This window comes from Xenia sp. Carnegie-2017, unplaced genomic scaffold (genome assembly GCF_021976095.1).
Source record: "Xenia sp. Carnegie-2017 unplaced genomic scaffold, XeniaSp_v1 HiC_scaffold_2, whole genome shotgun sequence".
Classification (NCBI taxonomy): Eukaryota; Metazoa; Cnidaria; class Anthozoa; order Malacalcyonacea; family Xeniidae; genus Xenia; species Xenia sp. Carnegie-2017.
In genome coordinates, this window is record NW_025813482.1 from 2,169,026 (window position 1) to 2,188,753 (window position 19,728).

The window sequence follows — 19,728 nt, forward strand, 5'->3', positions numbered from 1 at the left end:
GTAGCAAAAATGAAATGACGTAAAGGTAATGAAGTAGCTGGCATGACGTTTTTTTGCTGAGCTGCAAGTGGTTAGAATTTAGTGGCAGAATTTTAAATGTGCTTTAAATTCTGTGGTTGTGCACGACTAATGTGAGATGAGATCAAGTGAAAAAAATTGAAGGAAACATTTTAGTCTACATTAACTTTTTCGGGCCGAATGACCGATATTTTCAACATATCTGAAAGCGAGAAAATATTTGAGAAAATATCTGTTTACTTTTGCAGAATTTAATAAATGTCCAAGCGATGGATGATGGATGATGGTCTACGATTGTTTTGTGGTTGGGAGCTCTACTTTTGATAAGACTTTGGTGTCTACTTGTTGCAGAACCATGGCAGATTTTTTCAATTCTTTTACCTGTTTATTAAGAGTGGTAGATTTTAAAAAGTGTGCTCCATGAAACAATTGTCAAAATTGCTTCTGTATTCACAAATGTGTAATGACGTAATCACTCATGGAAAAAGCATAAAATATGGCCGAACTCACTTTGACGTTATCACGACACTCGAAGGATGTAAACTGTTGTGTATTTTCACCAAACAGTAGCATTCTAGTGTCAGGATCTAGTGATAAAACAGTAAGGCTATGGGACATTCCTGAAGGCACGGAATTAAATGATTCTCCCTTGCAGGGACACAGTTATCATGTTTGTAGTTGTGCTTTCTCTCCTTTTGGTACCCTTCTTGCTACCGCATCAACGGATTGTTCAGTCTGGTTATGGGATACAAGAACTTATGAGAAAATAACTGCTTTGGAAGGTCATCGTGGAGCTGTAAGATCTTGTGTATTTTCGCCAGATTCGTTGCTGCTAATGTCTGGTTCAGCTGACGAGACAGTATGTTTATGGAGTACTAAAACAAAGAAACTAGTACGGCGTATTGAAGGTTTTGAAAGCAGTGTGATGACATGTTCTTTTACTCCCGATAATCTTTACATTCTCGCCGGTGTGAGCAATGGTGAAGTAAGTTTATGGGAAGTACAAAGTGGTGTTTGCAAAGCGTTTGATAAAGAAGCAAATGACATGGGTGTAAATACGTGCTGTTTTTCTCCAACTTTTGGCTCTGCAGGTAATGTCGATCCAGTTTACATGTCGTAGAATATACCATAAATGATTACTTTTTCTCAAAATTGTAGGTCCATGTAACACAGATACCAGTGGTAGTTCTCCTCATTTTCTTCTGGTAACAGGTGGAGGCGACAATTTGGTGAAGCTCTGGAATATTTTCACTGCATCTGGTATGTATGTATGAATGTATAGCATCAAATAGCAACGATTTTCTCCTGATATTTCCACTTATTTTTTCTGTAAATACATATGTTTGTATATATTTTCAGCAAACTATTCTAACTATTTTTAATGTTAATTTTACAGCATATTCAGACAAGTGTCATATTGGTCACCGAGCTACTCTTGTTGCCCATGAAGCTCCTGTTTGGGAATGTACTTTCTCAAATAATGGAAAGCTTTTGGCTTCATGGTAATTAATGGCAATTTATAGTTTTAGAAATGTTGAGGATGAGGACATTACTTTTTACCAATCACGAGTTTAAAACATTTGTCTCTTATTTTTCAATATGTAATCATTTTGACAAGCACATGTCAAAATATTATTTAAGATTATTATATTGAAGACCTTTTTTAAGATGATTTCTTGCTAGCATTATTTTTGTATTCAATTTTTCACTTAAAAATACTTTTCCAAAATTTGACTGTCAAACTGTTAACTTTAATTTTCTTATCTTTCTAGTTCAGGCGATAAAACAGTTATCATTTGGAATCCTGTGAGTAAAGAGTTCATGTTTGAGCATTTAAATTAATCTAGTTGAATTCTGATGTTTGTCCTAATTTTTATGGTTCAGGTTATTGTTGAATTTTACACAGGGACAGCACTAGAACATTAGTTGAGGGGGGTGTTAATTCATTTATTAAGTTGTGCCCGATTGTCTTCTATAAAAAACTATATCATTTTCATTAGATATCACTCATCAACAACTGAATATAGGAATATACACTCCCTCCCCAATTAGTTTTCTAGAGCCGTCCCAGATTTTACAGTGCTTGTCAGCATTCTGTTGCCTTTTGAGTAATGTATACAATTTCATTATTTTTAAATCCAGCTTGAAGGAACACCATTACACAGAGTTTTTGCACATTCCAGGTATTTTTTGTTACAAATACTTTTTCATACATGTGTTTTTGTATATCAGTTGACAAAAGGATGAAGTGCATTTCAAAAAATATCTTATTAATATTTCAAAGCCAGAATTAGTTTTATAACATCTTGTGTGCATATAGCATTAGGAAATAACTGACCTGTACAAAAGAATTTTGTTTTAATGAAACTTTGCAATTGTGTGATAATTTGAAGTGAATATTTTATAGTCTCAGAATTGTACAAGTTGCTGAGAAATTTTAATCTATTAAAGCAAATGTTTTTTATTTGTAAGCACTCCAAGCATTTTATGTACCACAAAATTTTATAAAACTTGACAAAAGTGCATGCTTTGCATGTTTAATAATTTTTATAAGTAATGGCTTATATAAATAGAATCAAACTTATTGAAAAGATAAACAACTGAAACTACCTTAATATAACCTGTATATAGCAATGTAGTGGAGTGAAAATACGGTCTTCTAATAATTTTTAGGTGATTTTGAAGCGTACTCAGTAAGTGCTGTTGAGCTTTTGTGATACAAGTGCATGTCTTATAAAGATATTACTGTATATTCTGTTGACATAACTAATAAAATCTTGTATTCTCCATAGATATGTGACCTGTTGTGCATTTTCACCAGATGGCCAGTACTTAGCAAGTGGTTCTAATGACAGAACTGTAAAAGTTTGGAAGTTAAATCTTTCTGAAACATCGGGTACACATGTCTTCTTTGTTCAGAACACTGCTTTTTACATTTCTGCTTTTCTTTGTCTTGAAATCGAGTAATTTTTGTATTTGAAATTTTGTAGCTGGACTGATTGAAAGTGGAAACATGGTGAAGAATCTTACTAAAAATGACACTTACTGCACTACAACATCAGAACCAAAGGTCGAGTGCACTATTATTTACAAATTATGATCATTCAATCACTGTTGAATAACTAACCATTATTGTACCTACATACTGCTTTGGCTAATCACTGCATGTACAATGTTTGATGACAATATGCTGTAACTTCTTCTATAAACTTAAATTTTGAGCTATTTATAATTCAGTCGTAGTAGTAGCAAAAAGTCTGTATTTGTCAATCGTAATTAGGCTATAACTTTGCTACTATGTTTGTGTTTAAAATTTTGCATTTAATGAATATGTAGGACAAGTTTTCAAAAAATAAACATGTTTCAACATCTCATGGTGCCATCTTCAGTATAATAAAGAGTATTATGTATATGATAAATATATATAGTAGTAATTAATTAATCAATGATTGTCTATACAAATATGAGTAAATTATGTAGAATGAAATATTTGCTTGAATTAATGATGGGTGTATTTACAAACTTAACATAATGTTAAAACGAAAAACTTGAGCGTTGAGATTAGGTTTAGTTTTTGTTAATTTGAAGTGCTTCTTTAATTTTTAGTGAGAACGTAGTGATTTTAAAACAGTATTGAAGATGGCATCATGATATGTTGAAATATTTTTTCTTTAAAAAAACTTGTCCTACATATTCATTAAATGCATATTATCAATAGTGCTTTTACGCAGTTATAGTTTACATATTGATTCTCTTTATTATCGATTTTAATGTATTGATGTATTTCACTATTCATTTATCGAAAACTTAAAGCGAGATTCTCGTTGGTAGGCTGCTGTGAAGAAATTAGTGGCGTGGACAGTAGATGATGTTTGTATTTGGTTAACGAATCTAAATCTCGAACTGTATTGTGAAAGATTTCGCGAGAACGCAATCGATGGGACGGAACTTTTTAACATCACAGCAGAGCTTTTAGTGAATGATTTATGTATTGGTAAGTTATTGCAGGGAACATGGTGGATTAATTTTTTGAGAAAAAGTTGACTTTCCTATGATGAAAACAGAACACAAAATGTGCTGCGTAGCTGTAGAAAAATATGAGAGGGAGTGAAAACCGTCTTTTTTGCATATTTTTTTTGCTGGGATGAATTAGATCAAGTTTCATATCATTAACATTCTGTGATCCCCATGATTACCGACATGGCACATTTTCTTGTTTTGTTTTTTGTTTACATAGTAAAGAATGAATCTATTCCTATCGCCGTTGTTGAGAGCATTTTCTCACCATTGTAGACTACATTTTCTCACGCGTGACCTTATATATAAATCAAACTGTCAATGTTTTTTAAAATATTTTAGTCGGTATTGAAAATTTTATTTATAGACGCAACCAATTAAATTAACATCATGTTATTTTTCTATTTCCAACTTTGGACGACGTTTTCTGTCTGTCCTCTCAAACTGAAATCCTTGTCATCATTAACGATTTATCTACATTAAGGTCCTGTGGGTCATCGCAATAAGATTCTGCGCAGTGTGAAAGACTTAAAGAAGAACGAACTTGATGATAACATTCCAGATGAATTTCTTTGTCCGATAACTCGCGAAGTTATGATTGATCCTGTTATTGCTGCAGGTGAAACAAAATTTTATTTAACCCTCGTCAATTTTTAAATGGCATTTGATATCGAATTAAGCATGGCTTATAGAAATGTACATCATCTTTATCTATATGTTCTTTTACACTACTCTTGAACGCTGTTTACGGACATCATTTCTACGTATAAGCTTGTTTTTTGACTTCTTTTGAGGCGTTATGTACTGCAACATCATGTGAATTTCGTTGATTGCAATGTGTTATCGTTTTGTAATGAGCAAAACTTATCTAATTAGCGCGATAATTGATTGTAGGTTTTACACAAGGACGGTAAATAAAAGAAGCAAATCACTTGAAAACACAATTGCGATGGTGAATGGCCAAGACTTATAGAGTTCCATAAGAGTTCGAAAAACCAATAGAATCCACAAGAGTTCTGAAACCCGAGAAATCCAAGAGTTTTGAAAAGAAATTTTTTAGAACTCTCGATATTCTCTTGTTTTTTCTAGTGTTTCTTGATCTTCTCTTTTCTTGTCTTGGATTTCAGAACTCCTTGGCTTCTGTTGGTATGCAAAACACAGATTGAACACTTGGAAACTCTATAATTTTGTCCATTCACCGCGTAATTGTGTTTTTCAAGGCAATATTTTGACTTATCATCAAGACAAATTCTCTCTTTTATTACTATTAAGACTTGCAGTGCTGAGAAAATAATGAATATTGGTTGGTTTTGTGAGCCCCTGAGGTTTCGCTTAACATGCATATCTCGTGGCAATTTAGATTTTGAATTTTAATTTTACTGATATACCTTTTGCACATGAACCAACGACCGTGCAATGTCAACGTTCGCTGTTAGTCGTATTGAATGGTTGCTAATTTTAAGAAACGATCAAAAGTTACTATCCAGTGGATAGCAATACCTGGGTTTATTGAAATGACCATCAGCACAAGAACTTATGCAACATCCATGTGAAGCGTTAACGTTCATTAAATCTTTGTTGCACTTAATGTTAAGTTATATGAAGTCACTATCCAAGTATAGCGATGTACGTATGGGTTTGATTCAATTGACTGCATTACTGGAATAAAACTTATTTCATCGCGTAGGTCAACCGTTTTCTACGTTTGAAAATCGTTTGAAAGTGGCAAGTAAAATTTTACTGACCTTCTTTTCGATCGCAAGCATGCATTATTGAAGTATTGTCTGATGTATTGTCTTAATGACTTTTTTTATTATGACAATTATATTTAGATGGTCATTCCTATGAACGAAAAGCAATTGAGTCGTGGATGTTGTCTGGTAAATTGACAAGTCCCATGACCAATAAGCCGATAAAACATTCAAATCTCATTTCCAATACTACGTTAAAAAGTGTTATATCAAGGTACTTTAGTGCAGAGAATGTTATATGATAGGAACAATTGTTCAATGAATTAATGGATATAATTTAATATTGAATATAACCATTTATATGATTGAAAACTGCTTAACGTTTCATGAATAATATGAATATGAAAAGCTGTTATTAACTGTAATAAATTATAGATAGGGAATTCCATTTATAGATACCTTGGAGTTAATCTGCCATGAGTTATGATCATAATGTCGATCATAATTTACTGCAATATAGCATGACACTGCTTTATACTAGATGCTTATAGAATAACTTATAAATCTACATCATATATGTTCAGAATTGAGTGAATGTAACCATTATACAAGATTGTTTTCAGCAAAATATACATATGAAAAATCATGTAATATGTTAGATATATTTCTTAGTCGTAATTGAAACACGAATAAAATGTTCTTGACTCGATCGATGTAACGTCAATTTTCAATTCTATTTTTTTATTTCAAAAAATATTACAATTTAGAGCAAGCATATCATCTCTGTTAGTTTTCCAGATTGAATATTGCTTTATGTGATACAAATGTAAATCATGCATGCACAAGCGCAAATTTTTGATTTACTGTCGTTTATTGTACTTTGTATTTCCTCAATGTAAAATTACCATAGACATTTTTTACATGCATATCTATATGTAACCTTGTAAACAGTTATGTCTTAAAAACTTGTCTTTATAGTTTATTACTTAAAACTTCTTACTGTATGTGTCATAGAGGCTAAGTGCTAAACGTCTGTCATGAAGGCTTTTCTGGCAGTATTATTTTCTGAGACTTTCTTTGTGTGTTGCTCAATGTTAACAGAGTTGATTCGTTGAATTGGTTTTGAGCAATTCCTGTTGTTCGTAAGACATTCTGATTGTGGTCGGTTGGATTGAAATCGCCATTTCTGAAGTACACCTCGTGTTATCTGCCATGCGCCTTTCAAGTTGATGTCGGACTCGTTGATCTCGGACTCCTGGGACTTTTCAGTTATTGAAATGTCATCTTTATCAGTGTCTTGACTCAATGGACTGGGAGATGGACTCAGTGTTTCTGACTCACTGAGTTGCTCCAGCTCCGACCAGTATCCAGAACTACGTGGTGAATATACCCCTGAGCTTCGTGGGGAGTTGCAACTGGAGTATTTCATTTGATATAACGAGCTTGGTCGTTTTCGTCTTTCAATAGTAGATTGTCTCATTTGCCATATGTTTTCATAATGAGTAAGATCCGGGCATGATGGCCATGTTTTAGGACATGATGGCCGTTTCACTGAATCTCCTGCTGAGTGTGGTGTGGAATCAGAAGATGATTTTGTGTTATCTTCATTCAATTCATCAATAGAACTGCATAGAGATCTTTGATCTGGAGTACTACAGTTAACTGTTGATATATATGCCTCGCTAGAAACATCTACAAAGAACATAGTTTATTGAGACTTATATAATTATATAATTGCATCTAAAAGCAATATTATCGTTTGGATGCTGTTCGAATCCACGGTCGTAATATTTAGAGAAAGGATATTCTTCGAAGTGTTAAAAAGATTGAAAAATTCTCTTAAATTTATTTGATTATTTTTAATTAAAAGATTAATGGCATTTGTAAGTACATATTTCGTTAAACAACTGCTTGAGCTTCTTGATATCTGCGTAATCATTACGTGTTTGTAGATGGAGATCGTCCAGTTTAGTAGAGTGGACGATCTACATCTACAAACATGTAACGATACTCCCGGGTTCAAACCATTTACTTTATTGTTGAACGTTTTCAATTGGTCGCACCTGATGAGAAACTTCCTGCTCTTGCTCTATCGTTCAAAATTTCCAACGATCGATATTTTCGCATTTTTTCTTCCATGTTATATCCTGACAATATAAATCGTAGTCACACTTGGCATAGATCTTTTACCGTTCAATCTTATCATTTCTTGATGGGTTTTTTTTTATCAATTCAACTTAAAGATAGTCGCAACCGTGAAGTTGTATCATCTCGCAGGTGCAGTGCAATATGCTAAGGCTCAATCTTCAACATGTATAAAAAATCAAAGCACTCATATAACAATGTGAATCGTCTTTATCGTCTTGATTATAGACCTAATTTCTCTTGAAAATATTTCCCAATTCTTTTATAAGGTCACTTAATTATTTTATAAGGTAACTTAATTTTGTCTTCAAAAGAAAGTTAGCAAGTTGGAAGCAGATTGCATACATGTAAGTAAGTTGCTTATGTGTTACTTCTCTTTTTGAAAACATGAACATTATTCAATTTATTTACTTACCTTTAGAATTTGGATCATAACTGTACAGAGTTCGCAGATAACTATCTGTAATAAAAAAGACTTCGTTACTGGACTGTCTTAAGACGATCAAAGGTCAAAATTGAAGCTCTATTTGAGTGATTGTACTAACGACTTGAAATCGTTGCAAAGAGTAATACGGTAAACTCAGGTTTATCAGAAAAATGAGAATATAACATTTAACCTTTTCTAAACATGCCAGTAAATGTGTTAACAGATGTATCCGACAGTAATCTGTGGTATTGCGGTATTTCCTCATGTATCTTTTCACGACTTAATGTTCTTGCTCTTTGTCGTCCATGAGGAAGTTCTGTTACAGATTAAAGAGAATTTTTAGAAATAAAACAATTGCAATAAAAATGTAGGCACAGGGTTTAATAAATAATAATTACTTGGCAAGTTGCGGTTATTACAAATCACTGAGAAGGTAAAATATCTATATAGTCTAAAGTAAGTTGCAATCATCAAGTCTAATTAAGGCGATTGGACGAATATTGAAATGCAAACATCATTCTTGAAAGTGAAAATTTATTGTTTTGTTCTATTTTTTATTACTAAAACTAGTACTGGTAATTATAAACGAATTAATATTTAAGTAATAGCTACCTAAAAAATAAGCAGAAATATTTGATATGGCCAATGCATAGGGAACAAACAGTGACTATATGTATGGTCAGTGAGAAACAACACCTTTAGAAATTTATTTATTTTGATAATTTCAATTCTTGATCACTGTTAAGTCCCACTATCTGCTACGTGCATAAATTACGTTTCTATTGCAAAAAGCTCTGCTCCTGAGAATACGATAGAACTCCTAACAGCAAAACATTAGAGAATGCACCAGTAGGATTAGAAGAGTGATCAGGCTTGGAAATTTCTCAATAGGTTATCTTTGAAGGTCTTCTTTTTCATGCAAGACTACTATCGAGTGATTTCAATGCATATTATTCGCTAGAATATAGGCATATGTATTTTAACCAATAATATGAGCGATGAAATTATTACAAATAACGATTTAAAATTTTTGAGGTAATGGCACTTGCGAAATAACGTTTCATCGTAAATCTTCGATCGAGAAAGTCTGTATTTACTGTTTGCTTCATTCATTACAAAACACTATGCTGTTTTAGCTACGTCTCAGTGAAATGTTGCCAACTCGTAGCTATATTTCAAAAAACGAAAAGCATACAAGATGAAAAGTGATGCTCAGATATAGCATAAATAGCGCTATACATAAAACGACGTTAAAATATTTCATTGAAGGCAAATGGAAAGACGAAACAAAATGGCAAACGGTTGGTGCAGTTTTGCATTTTATTGCAATAAAATCCTTTTTTAGAAAAGAGTGATTGCATTAAAAGATAAAATGCAGAAAGTTTAACGGAGAAAGAAATTTTCAATTAAGAAAATGGTCAACGATTTTGGGAACTTTAACTCCATTTTGTTGAAACCGTGATATGCAAGAATTTGAAGTCATGAATCCACTGTCGACATGAATGAGGTGAGGTAAATATGAATTGCTAAGATGTTTAGAATCTTTACCAATACAATGTCCAACTGCCTGACATGCGGTTATTGAGAATTAATTTCCCTAAAACTAAAGCGCAAGAAACAATTAATACTCTTGGAGCTTCGCAACCTCAAGAACGGTTTGCGTGTTAAAAAGAGAATCAGACAAATTTCGGCTTACAGCATTGTAAAAAATAAATACCACGGCACGGTTCACAATGAAGCTCTAAATGTTTCCTGATCAGTAAAACATGTCAAACGCAAAGGAGCGGTAAAGGATGTACTTCAATTTATTTGCCATCATTTACATTTCATACGATAACATGAATTTTCCCTCACTGATTTTAATCCATTCCAAATCCTTTATAATGTCTCTCGTGTTTGCTTATTTGCATGCCTGTAATTCTCGGTCAATTTAATGTACCTTGAATAAAGGAAGCCAATCTTCTTATGGTCCAAATGGAATTAAAATTATTTCTGTAAAATTATGTCTTAACCAAGTTTGTTCGTGTCGATGCTGCAGATCGACAAAAATTTTGTCAGTGCTAACTTCGACAAAAATTCAGATTTAAAGAGATAATGAGTTATGCAATGCAGACTCTTATACTTAAACTTTATGTTAAGAGAAAATTCTTCTATACGTCAATCAAAAGTTTAAAAAATATAAACAAGGATATTTAAAAGTTCTTAAATCTAACATGGATTTATGACTGTTCATCAATACAGCCGTTCACGTTTTATGAAATCATTCATGCCATAAAATATACAACACGCATACAACGTCACCCATCTTGAAGAAAAATCTTAAAATTATATAATAATGAACCTTGTAAGAAAGGAAACACACGGCAATTTCGAAATATTTTAAATTTAAATGTCGCTAATTAAAAATCTTCACAGATTTGTTTTCCTCAACCTAAATGTGTGAGCCCTGGTATGTTTCACATACAGCTTTACAAGTGCATAATTTGTATGGGATACCATAAAACATATATATTCATATTATTTTTTGTGTCTTCAGACACACATTTTTTTAAAATGCGAAGTTATTTAATTTTTAAATTTTATGACTATTGATAAAAGCGTCGTAGAAATCCCGAATTTTATAGTTGTAAGTACGTGCATAATTTAAGACATTATGCAACTGAATGAAAATTTCTAAACAACCTTGCAGAGCTAGCAGATATGTTTATTGATGTGATCATCTGGAGGATTCGCGCTCAAAAGTTTCATAACCTCTAGTACAATAATGATCAGAATTAGCAAACATCATCACATATGTGCAGTATTGTTGTTTAAAACTAAAACTCATTAGAAATTTGTTTAATTGTTTATTTTGGTCTCGTATAGAAACTGCCCGACGACCTTCGTGGTAGGAACAGCCATAGAAATCTTTTCATCGTTGTAAAAACGAAGCATTTCTGATTGAATTGCGTACACATTCAAAATCGTTTGCTCACTTCTGAAGGAATTTGTCAAAAAATAGGAGACGTTTAGCAAAATTGTTTAACAATATGAGCATGAAATTTGATTATATATAGGACCAACAACATAGATTCCAGACAAATTAAATGGGCATGAACATGTTACATTGACGACTTACTAGCACAAACTGGACATGGATTGTCTTTCATAAGACAAGAATAACATCTAGGATGACCGCATGTATCGATCAATCTTCTTTTCTTTGTGTCGTTGTACCTTTCGCTGCATTCAGGACAAACGAGACACTTTGGCGATTCCATATTACTAAAATAACAACCTTCCTTCGAGTACTTTTCATCACAATGTGTTATTCGGTAAAAGCGGTTATATTCTTAGCATCTATGTAGGCATAACTATTTCCTGCATAGATACCGGTTTTCTTTCGGTTTACATAGTTCTTCGTGAATCAAAGTTTGCTTTGGGCAGTTGGCGTGACGTCAAGAATTTATTTTGAATAAACACCTAGTATAGCAATTATTCCTAAGATCACAGTGTGTACACAGTACATTTGGGAAAATTGAGCATCGTGTTTGAAGAAACCGTGAATGCATTCCTCATTTTTGTACATGGAAAAGGAAATGATGAAATTTCGACGTATTTGAATGAGACTAGTAATATAAAAATGCATTTTGATAAAACTTGATTACGATGGCGCTAAATTGATTAAAAAGAAATAATGAATACATGGACGAAATGTCGAAGTCTATAAGTTCAATGACATTTTGGGATTATACTATTGTCTCAATATGCCAAAAAATTTCGATACAATAACCGAAAGAATATGCTCATAATTAATTCAACATTTCTACTTTTTTGAGTTCTTGCATATTTTTTAAACGTTGATTCGCATGGTATACGCCAGATTTTTATATTTCATGCAATATGTTTAAGTTATTAAGCATGACTGGTTTACCTGCATCGAAATACAAGCATTAATTGAGTTAAACGTCAACGGACTTGCCTGGGCGTTCACATTTGGATGTTATAAATAAAAATTCTGCATTCCTTGAGATAAACAGGCCAAACTAGTGTGTTTCCCACGATATTTGGCATTCATTTATCATGTTAAAAACACTGACAACATTAGTCTTTCCTTCCCATGAGGTCACATGAGTTTTTTGTCCAAACCTGCACCTTGACCTACACGATCCCTTGCACTAAAATCTACACGTGATTATCTCGGTAGCAGAACATTTCATTTGAAATTTAATTCAAGTTCAATAAAATATTGCGCAGAATCAAGCAACGACCTAATGTCATAACGTCACAAGCACTGAAAGAATCAGTACAGGAGAAACATAAAACAGTTTGAGCAACATATATATATATACAGCATAAAAATCATAAGGTTTGAATGCAGGCAAGATTTTACAAGTTTTTTTATTTTAACTATGCTCATAGGTAGAGGTATATGTATGCACAACGTGACCCCTATAGCTGTGTATAGCAAAAATATTTAAGATGCTATAGCAACAATAAAAAGTATTTTTAATGCCATAAAATGATTAATGAATATTTAGTTGTAGCGTCAAAACTGTATTTGATATGGTTACGTATTCAAATTTTACGTAGTGAATCCTTTTACATAAAACTTTTTTGTTAATTGAAAATGGATAAATTTAAAGGTGGCAAAAATTCTGAAGCAACTGAGCGATTGCAATTGGTTTTACCAATTGTGAACCGTGTCTTTCTGTTTGACTATCTTGATCAGCAAATCTGAGCAAATCCGTGCTTAATTACCACTTTTCACGCCCCTTACTAAAAACAGAGGCTTTATAGAAGTAATCGAATGCCGATTTTTAGCACCATAGAACATTGCTTTGTGATATGTGTCGGCACATTTTCGTTTTCTTATGATTTACATGTCATTTAAAACAAGAGCAGGAAACGTTAATTATAAGTACGTATATTTTTAGCACGCTTTACCACGTAAACGTGGACTGAAACTAAACTTAACAAGACGCCATTTCGAAAAACGCAATAAAAATTACAAGGTTTTTATTGTATAATGTGGAGCAATCCTTTCCACAGCCAAATGAAGTTTCATTTCCCGGTGTCATTTCAATAAATTTGTATTTGTTTGGATTTTAGGAGTATAAAACTCACCTATTATCATTTTATAAACTGAATTTTTCTGTAACAAATACATACACGAGGAAACACATTAACTACATAAGCACTTTTATATGTTACTCCTATTGCAAAATTCAGTTTTAAAATATCCATGTTTGTTTATTTTTTACACTTTTTAAGCGGCATCCATTGCTGAAAATGATATTTGTGGTCAAATTGCTTCTATTGTCAAAAGGTGAATGTGGGGCTCCTGGTTCCACCTGCTCCATGGGTTCCTGGTTATAGATGATAATATTTATACCAAATCAATTATTGCTATGTATTTCTCTAGCTTATATAACAGCATGTCCACTATATTATCCCGATTACTGCACTTTTAAGTTCGTGTTTATAACAAATCGACCAATAATGTTACTATATGTCCTATATAGCTACAGCAAACCCATATTAGATCCATAGAGTATCTATTACTTAGGTAATGATTAATAACAAGTACGGCATTATGACAAAATAAAGCGAAATATTTTGGAGAGCCAATATCCAGAGTTAAAGCCTTCTTTATTTGAAACATGCAAGTGTCAGCAGTATTATCATAAATTGAGTGGTGGACTATGTTAACAAAATAATCACTATTTCCATTGATATTCCTAATTTCCCATTCATCAATTTAGTTATCTCAGCTTCATTTCAATCATACCTTGATTTTTGTCATAGCTTAGTTCATCGTCTTCATTGTACGTTGGCCGTTTAATACAAGAATCCAAAGATCTTTGACGGTTTCTGCAGTTTTGATCTTTGATTTATGAAATGAGATTAGTGAGGGAACCATCGGATTTGATATCAAATTGTAAAACAATCTAATTCGATAATCCTCTGGAATTCATTCTGAAGAATAGCAATTTAATTTTTACACTTGTATTATAGTTTTACCTGAAGAAATCGGGTAACTATACAATCTTCTTATATAATGTTCTACAATGGAAATGAGTTTAACTGTAAGTCTACGACAAAGAACGAGCGTCGCACAACTGATTGCATTTTCGGTAAAGTAGAGGTAAAACATGAAGGAACATGATAGCGTTTACTTTTCCTTTTGTTTCCAAAGCGAAACTGAAGATGACATTATCAACTTACTTAAGTTATCTGACTTTATATATTTATATACTTTTATTTTATCCATTCAACTGACAATTGACGTTAATTGCGAGTTGTATATATAGTTTATATTTCGATAGTTTGCCCTTCACAATAATATCTAATCGACAAATGTGTCATATAACCAATATACAAGTTATACAAGTTACCTTTTGAAAAAGATTCATTAAATGAACCTCGATTAATATTTACGCTGTCTACATTTTCATCATTGATACTGTTCAGAGAGCTACGAGAACTTCTACGCCTGCTCAATATTGCTAGAAATGATATAAGCTTGCTGATAATAAGTATGCAATAATAACAAGCTAACTTGTTTTGACTGTCGTCAGTGAAGCATCAATTTTACTCACTTTTACAAATTGTACAATCATTATCTTTCACTAAACACGAGAAACATCGTGGATGTCCACATGAATCGATCACCCGTCTGTTCTTTTTTGTGCTGTATTTTTCTTCACACTCCGGGCATTTGAGAAATTTTGGTACTTCTATCTTGAGTGACATCTTTATGACTTTAACAAATATACACCTAAATATAAACCAGTCCTCATTATCTCACGTGGTGGCTTGCTGCACCTAAACCTGTAGCATTTCGTTAGCCAAAAATGGCGAGTTGTGTTCAGTTATTCAGAATCACTCACGATATGTTATTCTCGATGACTGGCTCGATGCCTTTGTTCTTTCATAAAAAGTTTTAAACGTTTAAACTGAAGACAACCACTTGAAAGTTGTTCAAGTTAACGCACGCAAGATTTAGCAGTGTCCTATTACACAGTGGAATATCCAACTTTATCACCAAGTTAAGTTATCTGTGATTCAATATCCAGCCGAACTGGAATGCTCGATTGTTTTTTGACTTACAGACGCCAATATTTCTTTGGAATATTTCTATATATATCACGGTTTGTACTCTGTATATACCGATTTGAAATAAACAATGTTTTTATTCTTCTGTGATTTTATGAATTTTCTTGGTTTCTTCTTGTCTTTTCAGTCGACCACTGTTCTCTAACAAAATCAAAATGTACTCATTTTACGTTTTAATGAGGTTATATGCCTTATTTGTGCTCATTGTTTGTAAATTAGACAGGAAGCTTGTATAATGAAAGTACTCTAAATTCAACGAACAAAGATGTCTCCTTGTTTTGATCATTCTAGAAAATAGTAAACACAAAGTGATGCATAGAGACTTGTATCAACTGAAGTTTGTAGAACTTTCGATTTCACTTTTATTAATTTACTTCTATAGTAAATTGTACGGGATGTGAGTAACTTCCATTACTTCCTGATGAAATTATCAGAAGACGTTTTTAATAAAGAATATTTCTGTTTAACAAATATTTTAGGCGAATGAACTTTAAACAGTTAGTAAATTCAAATATGACTCGATCACAAAACACTTAAAAACCAATATAAAAACTCGTCTCATAACCTCCAGTAAAGGGTTAACAATATGATATTTTAAATAAATACCTCTGTTTAATAACTATTTTAGGTAAGTGAATTTTAAACAGGGAATATGACTGAATCACAGTACTTTTAATGCACAGAAACAGCTTCTTTAAAAATATATTCCCTCTTCAGACCAGTCAAAAACGCAAAATTCAAAAAATCTGTTAACTTTGTTGAAAAATCAAGTTTATTAACTGACAAATTCAAACAAACAAAACAATTAAGTATTTTTGATTAAAAATGTACTTATCAATGGAATTTAAAATATTTGACGAACAAAGATGTCTTAAATATTTTTTATATTGGACTTATGACCCGCATTTCTTTGTTATATAAGTAAAGATGGTGTCAGTAGAAAGTGGTGTGTTGAACTTTGAGATCAGGTCGTTTTTAAATATAAGTAGTTTGATAATTACGATAAAGCCAATAAGGTCATTGCAAATAATTTATTCATTTCATAAATTTTTATATTGCATCATATTACCCATTAGACAATTGACTGCTCATTTGCACCATATTGTGCACTGAAGACTGCAGATGGCATATTGCCATTTACTAATGTATTGTGTATGGTTAGTCACGTAAATAAGTTTCATCTTTCGTGCATGTGCATCTACAAACATTTATCTATATTCTCATTATTTATTAGCATCCGGTTAAACAGTGGTAGCTATAAGTTTAGTGTTTTCACTATAAATTTTGAACCAATCAATACACAATATCTCATCATGTAAGACTCGACTCTCTCCTAAAAAAATTACAGACTGTCCTGGAAATAATAATGAAAAAGAAAGTGGAAGTGAAACTTTAAAAATCACTAAACAGTGTTCAGTTGAATGGATGACACATCCTGAGATGGTTTGTATTAACAAAAATTGTCAAAGGGAGCTCTGAAACAATCCGGAGAGCAGTTTTCACTACCTCTAATAGTTATATCATTCGTAAAAATACTAACCTAATGACAACAATACAAGTGCTATCTTTGCAATGCGAAAAAAGTTATAAAAAAAGACATTGAAAAATACCTCAAAGACTGTTATAACCATGTGCACATTTTGTGCAAGTAATGCCTGCAGCACACGAGAGCTATCAGCTGAGCTAAAAGTTACTTGTGTCGGTTAGCTCAGGCGATAACTCGCTGTATGCGGAGGAATTTTACTGAGTTTTACGACTCATGCAACCTTTTCTCGCATACCAAAGATGTTTGATATTTTTGGCCACGCGAGGCAAAAACTTCACCGTTTGTGCAGAATGTGAGCTAGATGCTCACATATAAACAATAAAAGAACCAATAGTGATACGTTCTTCCATCTCGTGAACAAACAGCAAAATATCGATTACAAACGAAGTGATGAACAAATACCCATTCACCCACTCAACTACATATTTACAAAAATTTCATGATGTTATGAGAACAAAGTTGAGAATAAAGTATGTTTTAACATGCAAATAATATTATTCCGAAGTTTTTTGCCACTTGTCTGCTTTAATTCCTCTGCGATTTTTAACTTATATGCAATTTAGTCTTTTTTATTTTAAAGTCTGGCGAACTTACATTATACACACGACTTGATTTAGTTAGCACAAATAAGATTCTTTATTGAATTTTTTTGTTATGTCGATGTGAGTTTCATTCAACAGGAAAATGGTTTGGAATTTGGATGTTATAAATTTTGTCGAAAATTCTGCATAAAGGATATTGACAAGCGGGTAAGTGTTTTCTTATGGTGCGTATTTGATGAACTACGGTGATGTCTTCAAAGGACACAATTGGTTAACACTTTAGCATTGAAATTTTTTTTCAAACCAGTTAGTTAAATCAATTGGGGAAAAGATATTTCAAATTTTGTGTTTTTCTCTGTATTTATTTGAACGAGTGGAATTGAAAAGTAGACTAAAAGCAGTACTGAAGGAATGCTTATATTTGGTGGAAAATATTATTGCTCACTTTTTACAAAGGACATGAACAAATACAAAAATGCGCTGAAATAGTTTGATAACACAATGCAATAAATTTTACCATAAGAAATAAATATGTGCTAAATAAAAACATTGAAAATGTTTTCAATGTAGCTATATAGAAAATGAGATAAAGTTCCTCATTATTTTTGTTTTAAATGCATTCGGCTCTTATAAAATGCGACGTTTGAAACAGGCCTTAGTGAACCCAAAATGAATGGAAAACAAACTTTGTTTTGCATGCACAAAGAACTAAAGTATAATTCCCGTAAACAAATAAAATAAAATCTCTTGTGCAAAATGATCTTCAAATTTAAATGTTAAAATTGGGTATGTTGGTTGTGTTGATGCCTTTGATAGTGGTGAGGGTTGTTGAAAGAACTGGTTGGTATAAAGCCGTATGAACATTGACCGGTATTGGTGAGTGAAAAGCTTCTTGATGGTCGTGGAAGTAATTCAGCATCTTTCACTAGACCATCGATGTAACAGAAGAATATCTTTTGTTAGGCCCTCGATGTAATAGAAGAATATCAAGAAATAATTGAAGATTATCTTTGTTAGTTTCCTTTTGGCTTTTTTTCTTCTTTTTTTTAATGTGCATGTGGCTTTTGCGATTCATCTATAAAAGATAAAATCACAAATTGCAAATTAAGTTTTTGTGTCACGTGATTGTTTGTTTTACGCATCCCTATTCTGTCAAACACGCAGGCATATGCTAACAAACCTACACCTGGTCACAAAATTTCCCAAAATTAACACCTTCAGTTTCATAGTTTTGCTAAAGTTGAACACTATCTCACTATTTTTTCAATAACTATTTGATAGTACCTTAATCAACATATTGCCATTGATTTTGTGCCAATTAAGATTACATGATTTTTAATCTTTGAACGCAGAGTCATTGCAAATAGCGAATATTTCTTTGTATTCAGGAGCCAGGCCAGACTCGCACCATGCATATAAATTTTTGTTATTTTTGAAATTCTGTTAAATCCGCACTGATATTATCGGTAATCACAAAAATACAAGCCAAACATTTTCTTCACTCGAGCACTTTTGTAGCCGAGCATTTTAAAAGTGAAAAAAACAAAAAACTCAAAATGGAAAATTAGTTAAAAGAAAGTTTAAAAAACCTTATAAAATATTTTTAAGAATCAAATTGAGACTATCATCTTTGAAACTTTATATGAACTCAGGAAGCAGATGTTAATCATAAATGTAGACAGTTTTGACCAATGAACTAATATACATACAACGCTTTCGGAAGCAAATAACTGAAATAATTGACTAAACGCGATTGTCTTGGTGTAATCTCGCTTGAAAAAATTATTAGACTTTTGTATTACAGGTAGCGTTCCATGTATTTTAGTTCAATGGTTTTGCTTTTTTTAAGATAGCTGCTTGCCTCACACGTAACTATAGAATTTTGCAGAGTAAGATATGCAGTAGATTGGGTTTTACATTCTTTTCTTCAATGTCCTAATCCTGTTTAAGATATACCTTACCCAAAACGTTTACGCTATTCAAATCAACCTATTGTTTATAAACGGCTCATAACAAAGAAGATTTGCTGGTCAAGTAATTATGCCTGTGAATAACAGTTTATGAACAACAAGATTTACATTTGAAATAGAGATAATTTCTTAGAGATAATTTGAAATAGAGATATGTAGTTTAAGATTATTATTATTACAATAGCGCTTTATACGTTTGCTGGGACAATATTTCATTAACTGTCTTCATGCATTACACCATTTGCTGATTCTTATCTTGAGATATTCATAATCA

General features: G+C 32.3%; 2 protein-coding genes across 6 annotated transcripts; one reads left to right on the forward strand and one right to left on the reverse strand.

Moving 5' to 3' along the window:
- Positions 1-476: 476 nt before the first annotated feature.
- On the forward strand, positions 477-6,439 carry LOC124439840 (WD repeat, SAM and U-box domain-containing protein 1-like). The gene is made up of 10 exons (XM_046990101.1): positions 477-1,109; positions 1,177-1,278; positions 1,415-1,520; positions 1,791-1,824; positions 2,161-2,201; positions 2,811-2,914; positions 3,009-3,088; positions 3,850-4,012; positions 4,520-4,654; positions 5,868-6,439. The coding sequence occupies exons 1-10, from the start codon at positions 515-517 to the stop codon at positions 6,026-6,028; spliced, it is 1,521 nt and encodes a 506-aa protein (XP_046846057.1). The 5' UTR covers positions 477-514; the 3' UTR covers positions 6,029-6,439.
- Positions 6,440-6,450: 11 nt separating this feature from the next.
- On the reverse strand, positions 6,451-15,575 carry LOC124439841. Of its 5 annotated transcripts, XM_046990103.1 has the most exons (9): positions 15,171-15,575; positions 14,880-15,058; positions 14,676-14,786; positions 14,302-14,343; positions 14,069-14,164; positions 8,489-8,614; positions 8,287-8,331; positions 7,790-7,873; positions 6,451-7,418 (listed from the first exon to the last, which is right to left on the reverse strand). In XM_046990103.1, the coding sequence occupies exons 2-9, from the start codon at positions 15,031-15,033 to the stop codon at positions 6,751-6,753; spliced, it is 1,326 nt and encodes a 441-aa protein (XP_046846059.1). In that variant the 5' UTR covers positions 15,034-15,058; positions 15,171-15,575; the 3' UTR covers positions 6,451-6,750. The 5 variants fall into 5 exon arrangements, with proteins under 5 accessions (XP_046846059.1, XP_046846058.1, XP_046846060.1 ...); XM_046990102.1 differs by having other exon boundaries at positions 14,880-15,575; XM_046990104.1 differs by lacking the exons at positions 14,302-14,343; positions 14,676-14,786; positions 14,880-15,058; positions 15,171-15,575 and adding an exon at positions 11,417-11,562 and having other exon boundaries at positions 12,212-14,164.
- Between the last annotated feature and the right edge of the window lie 4,153 nt (positions 15,576-19,728).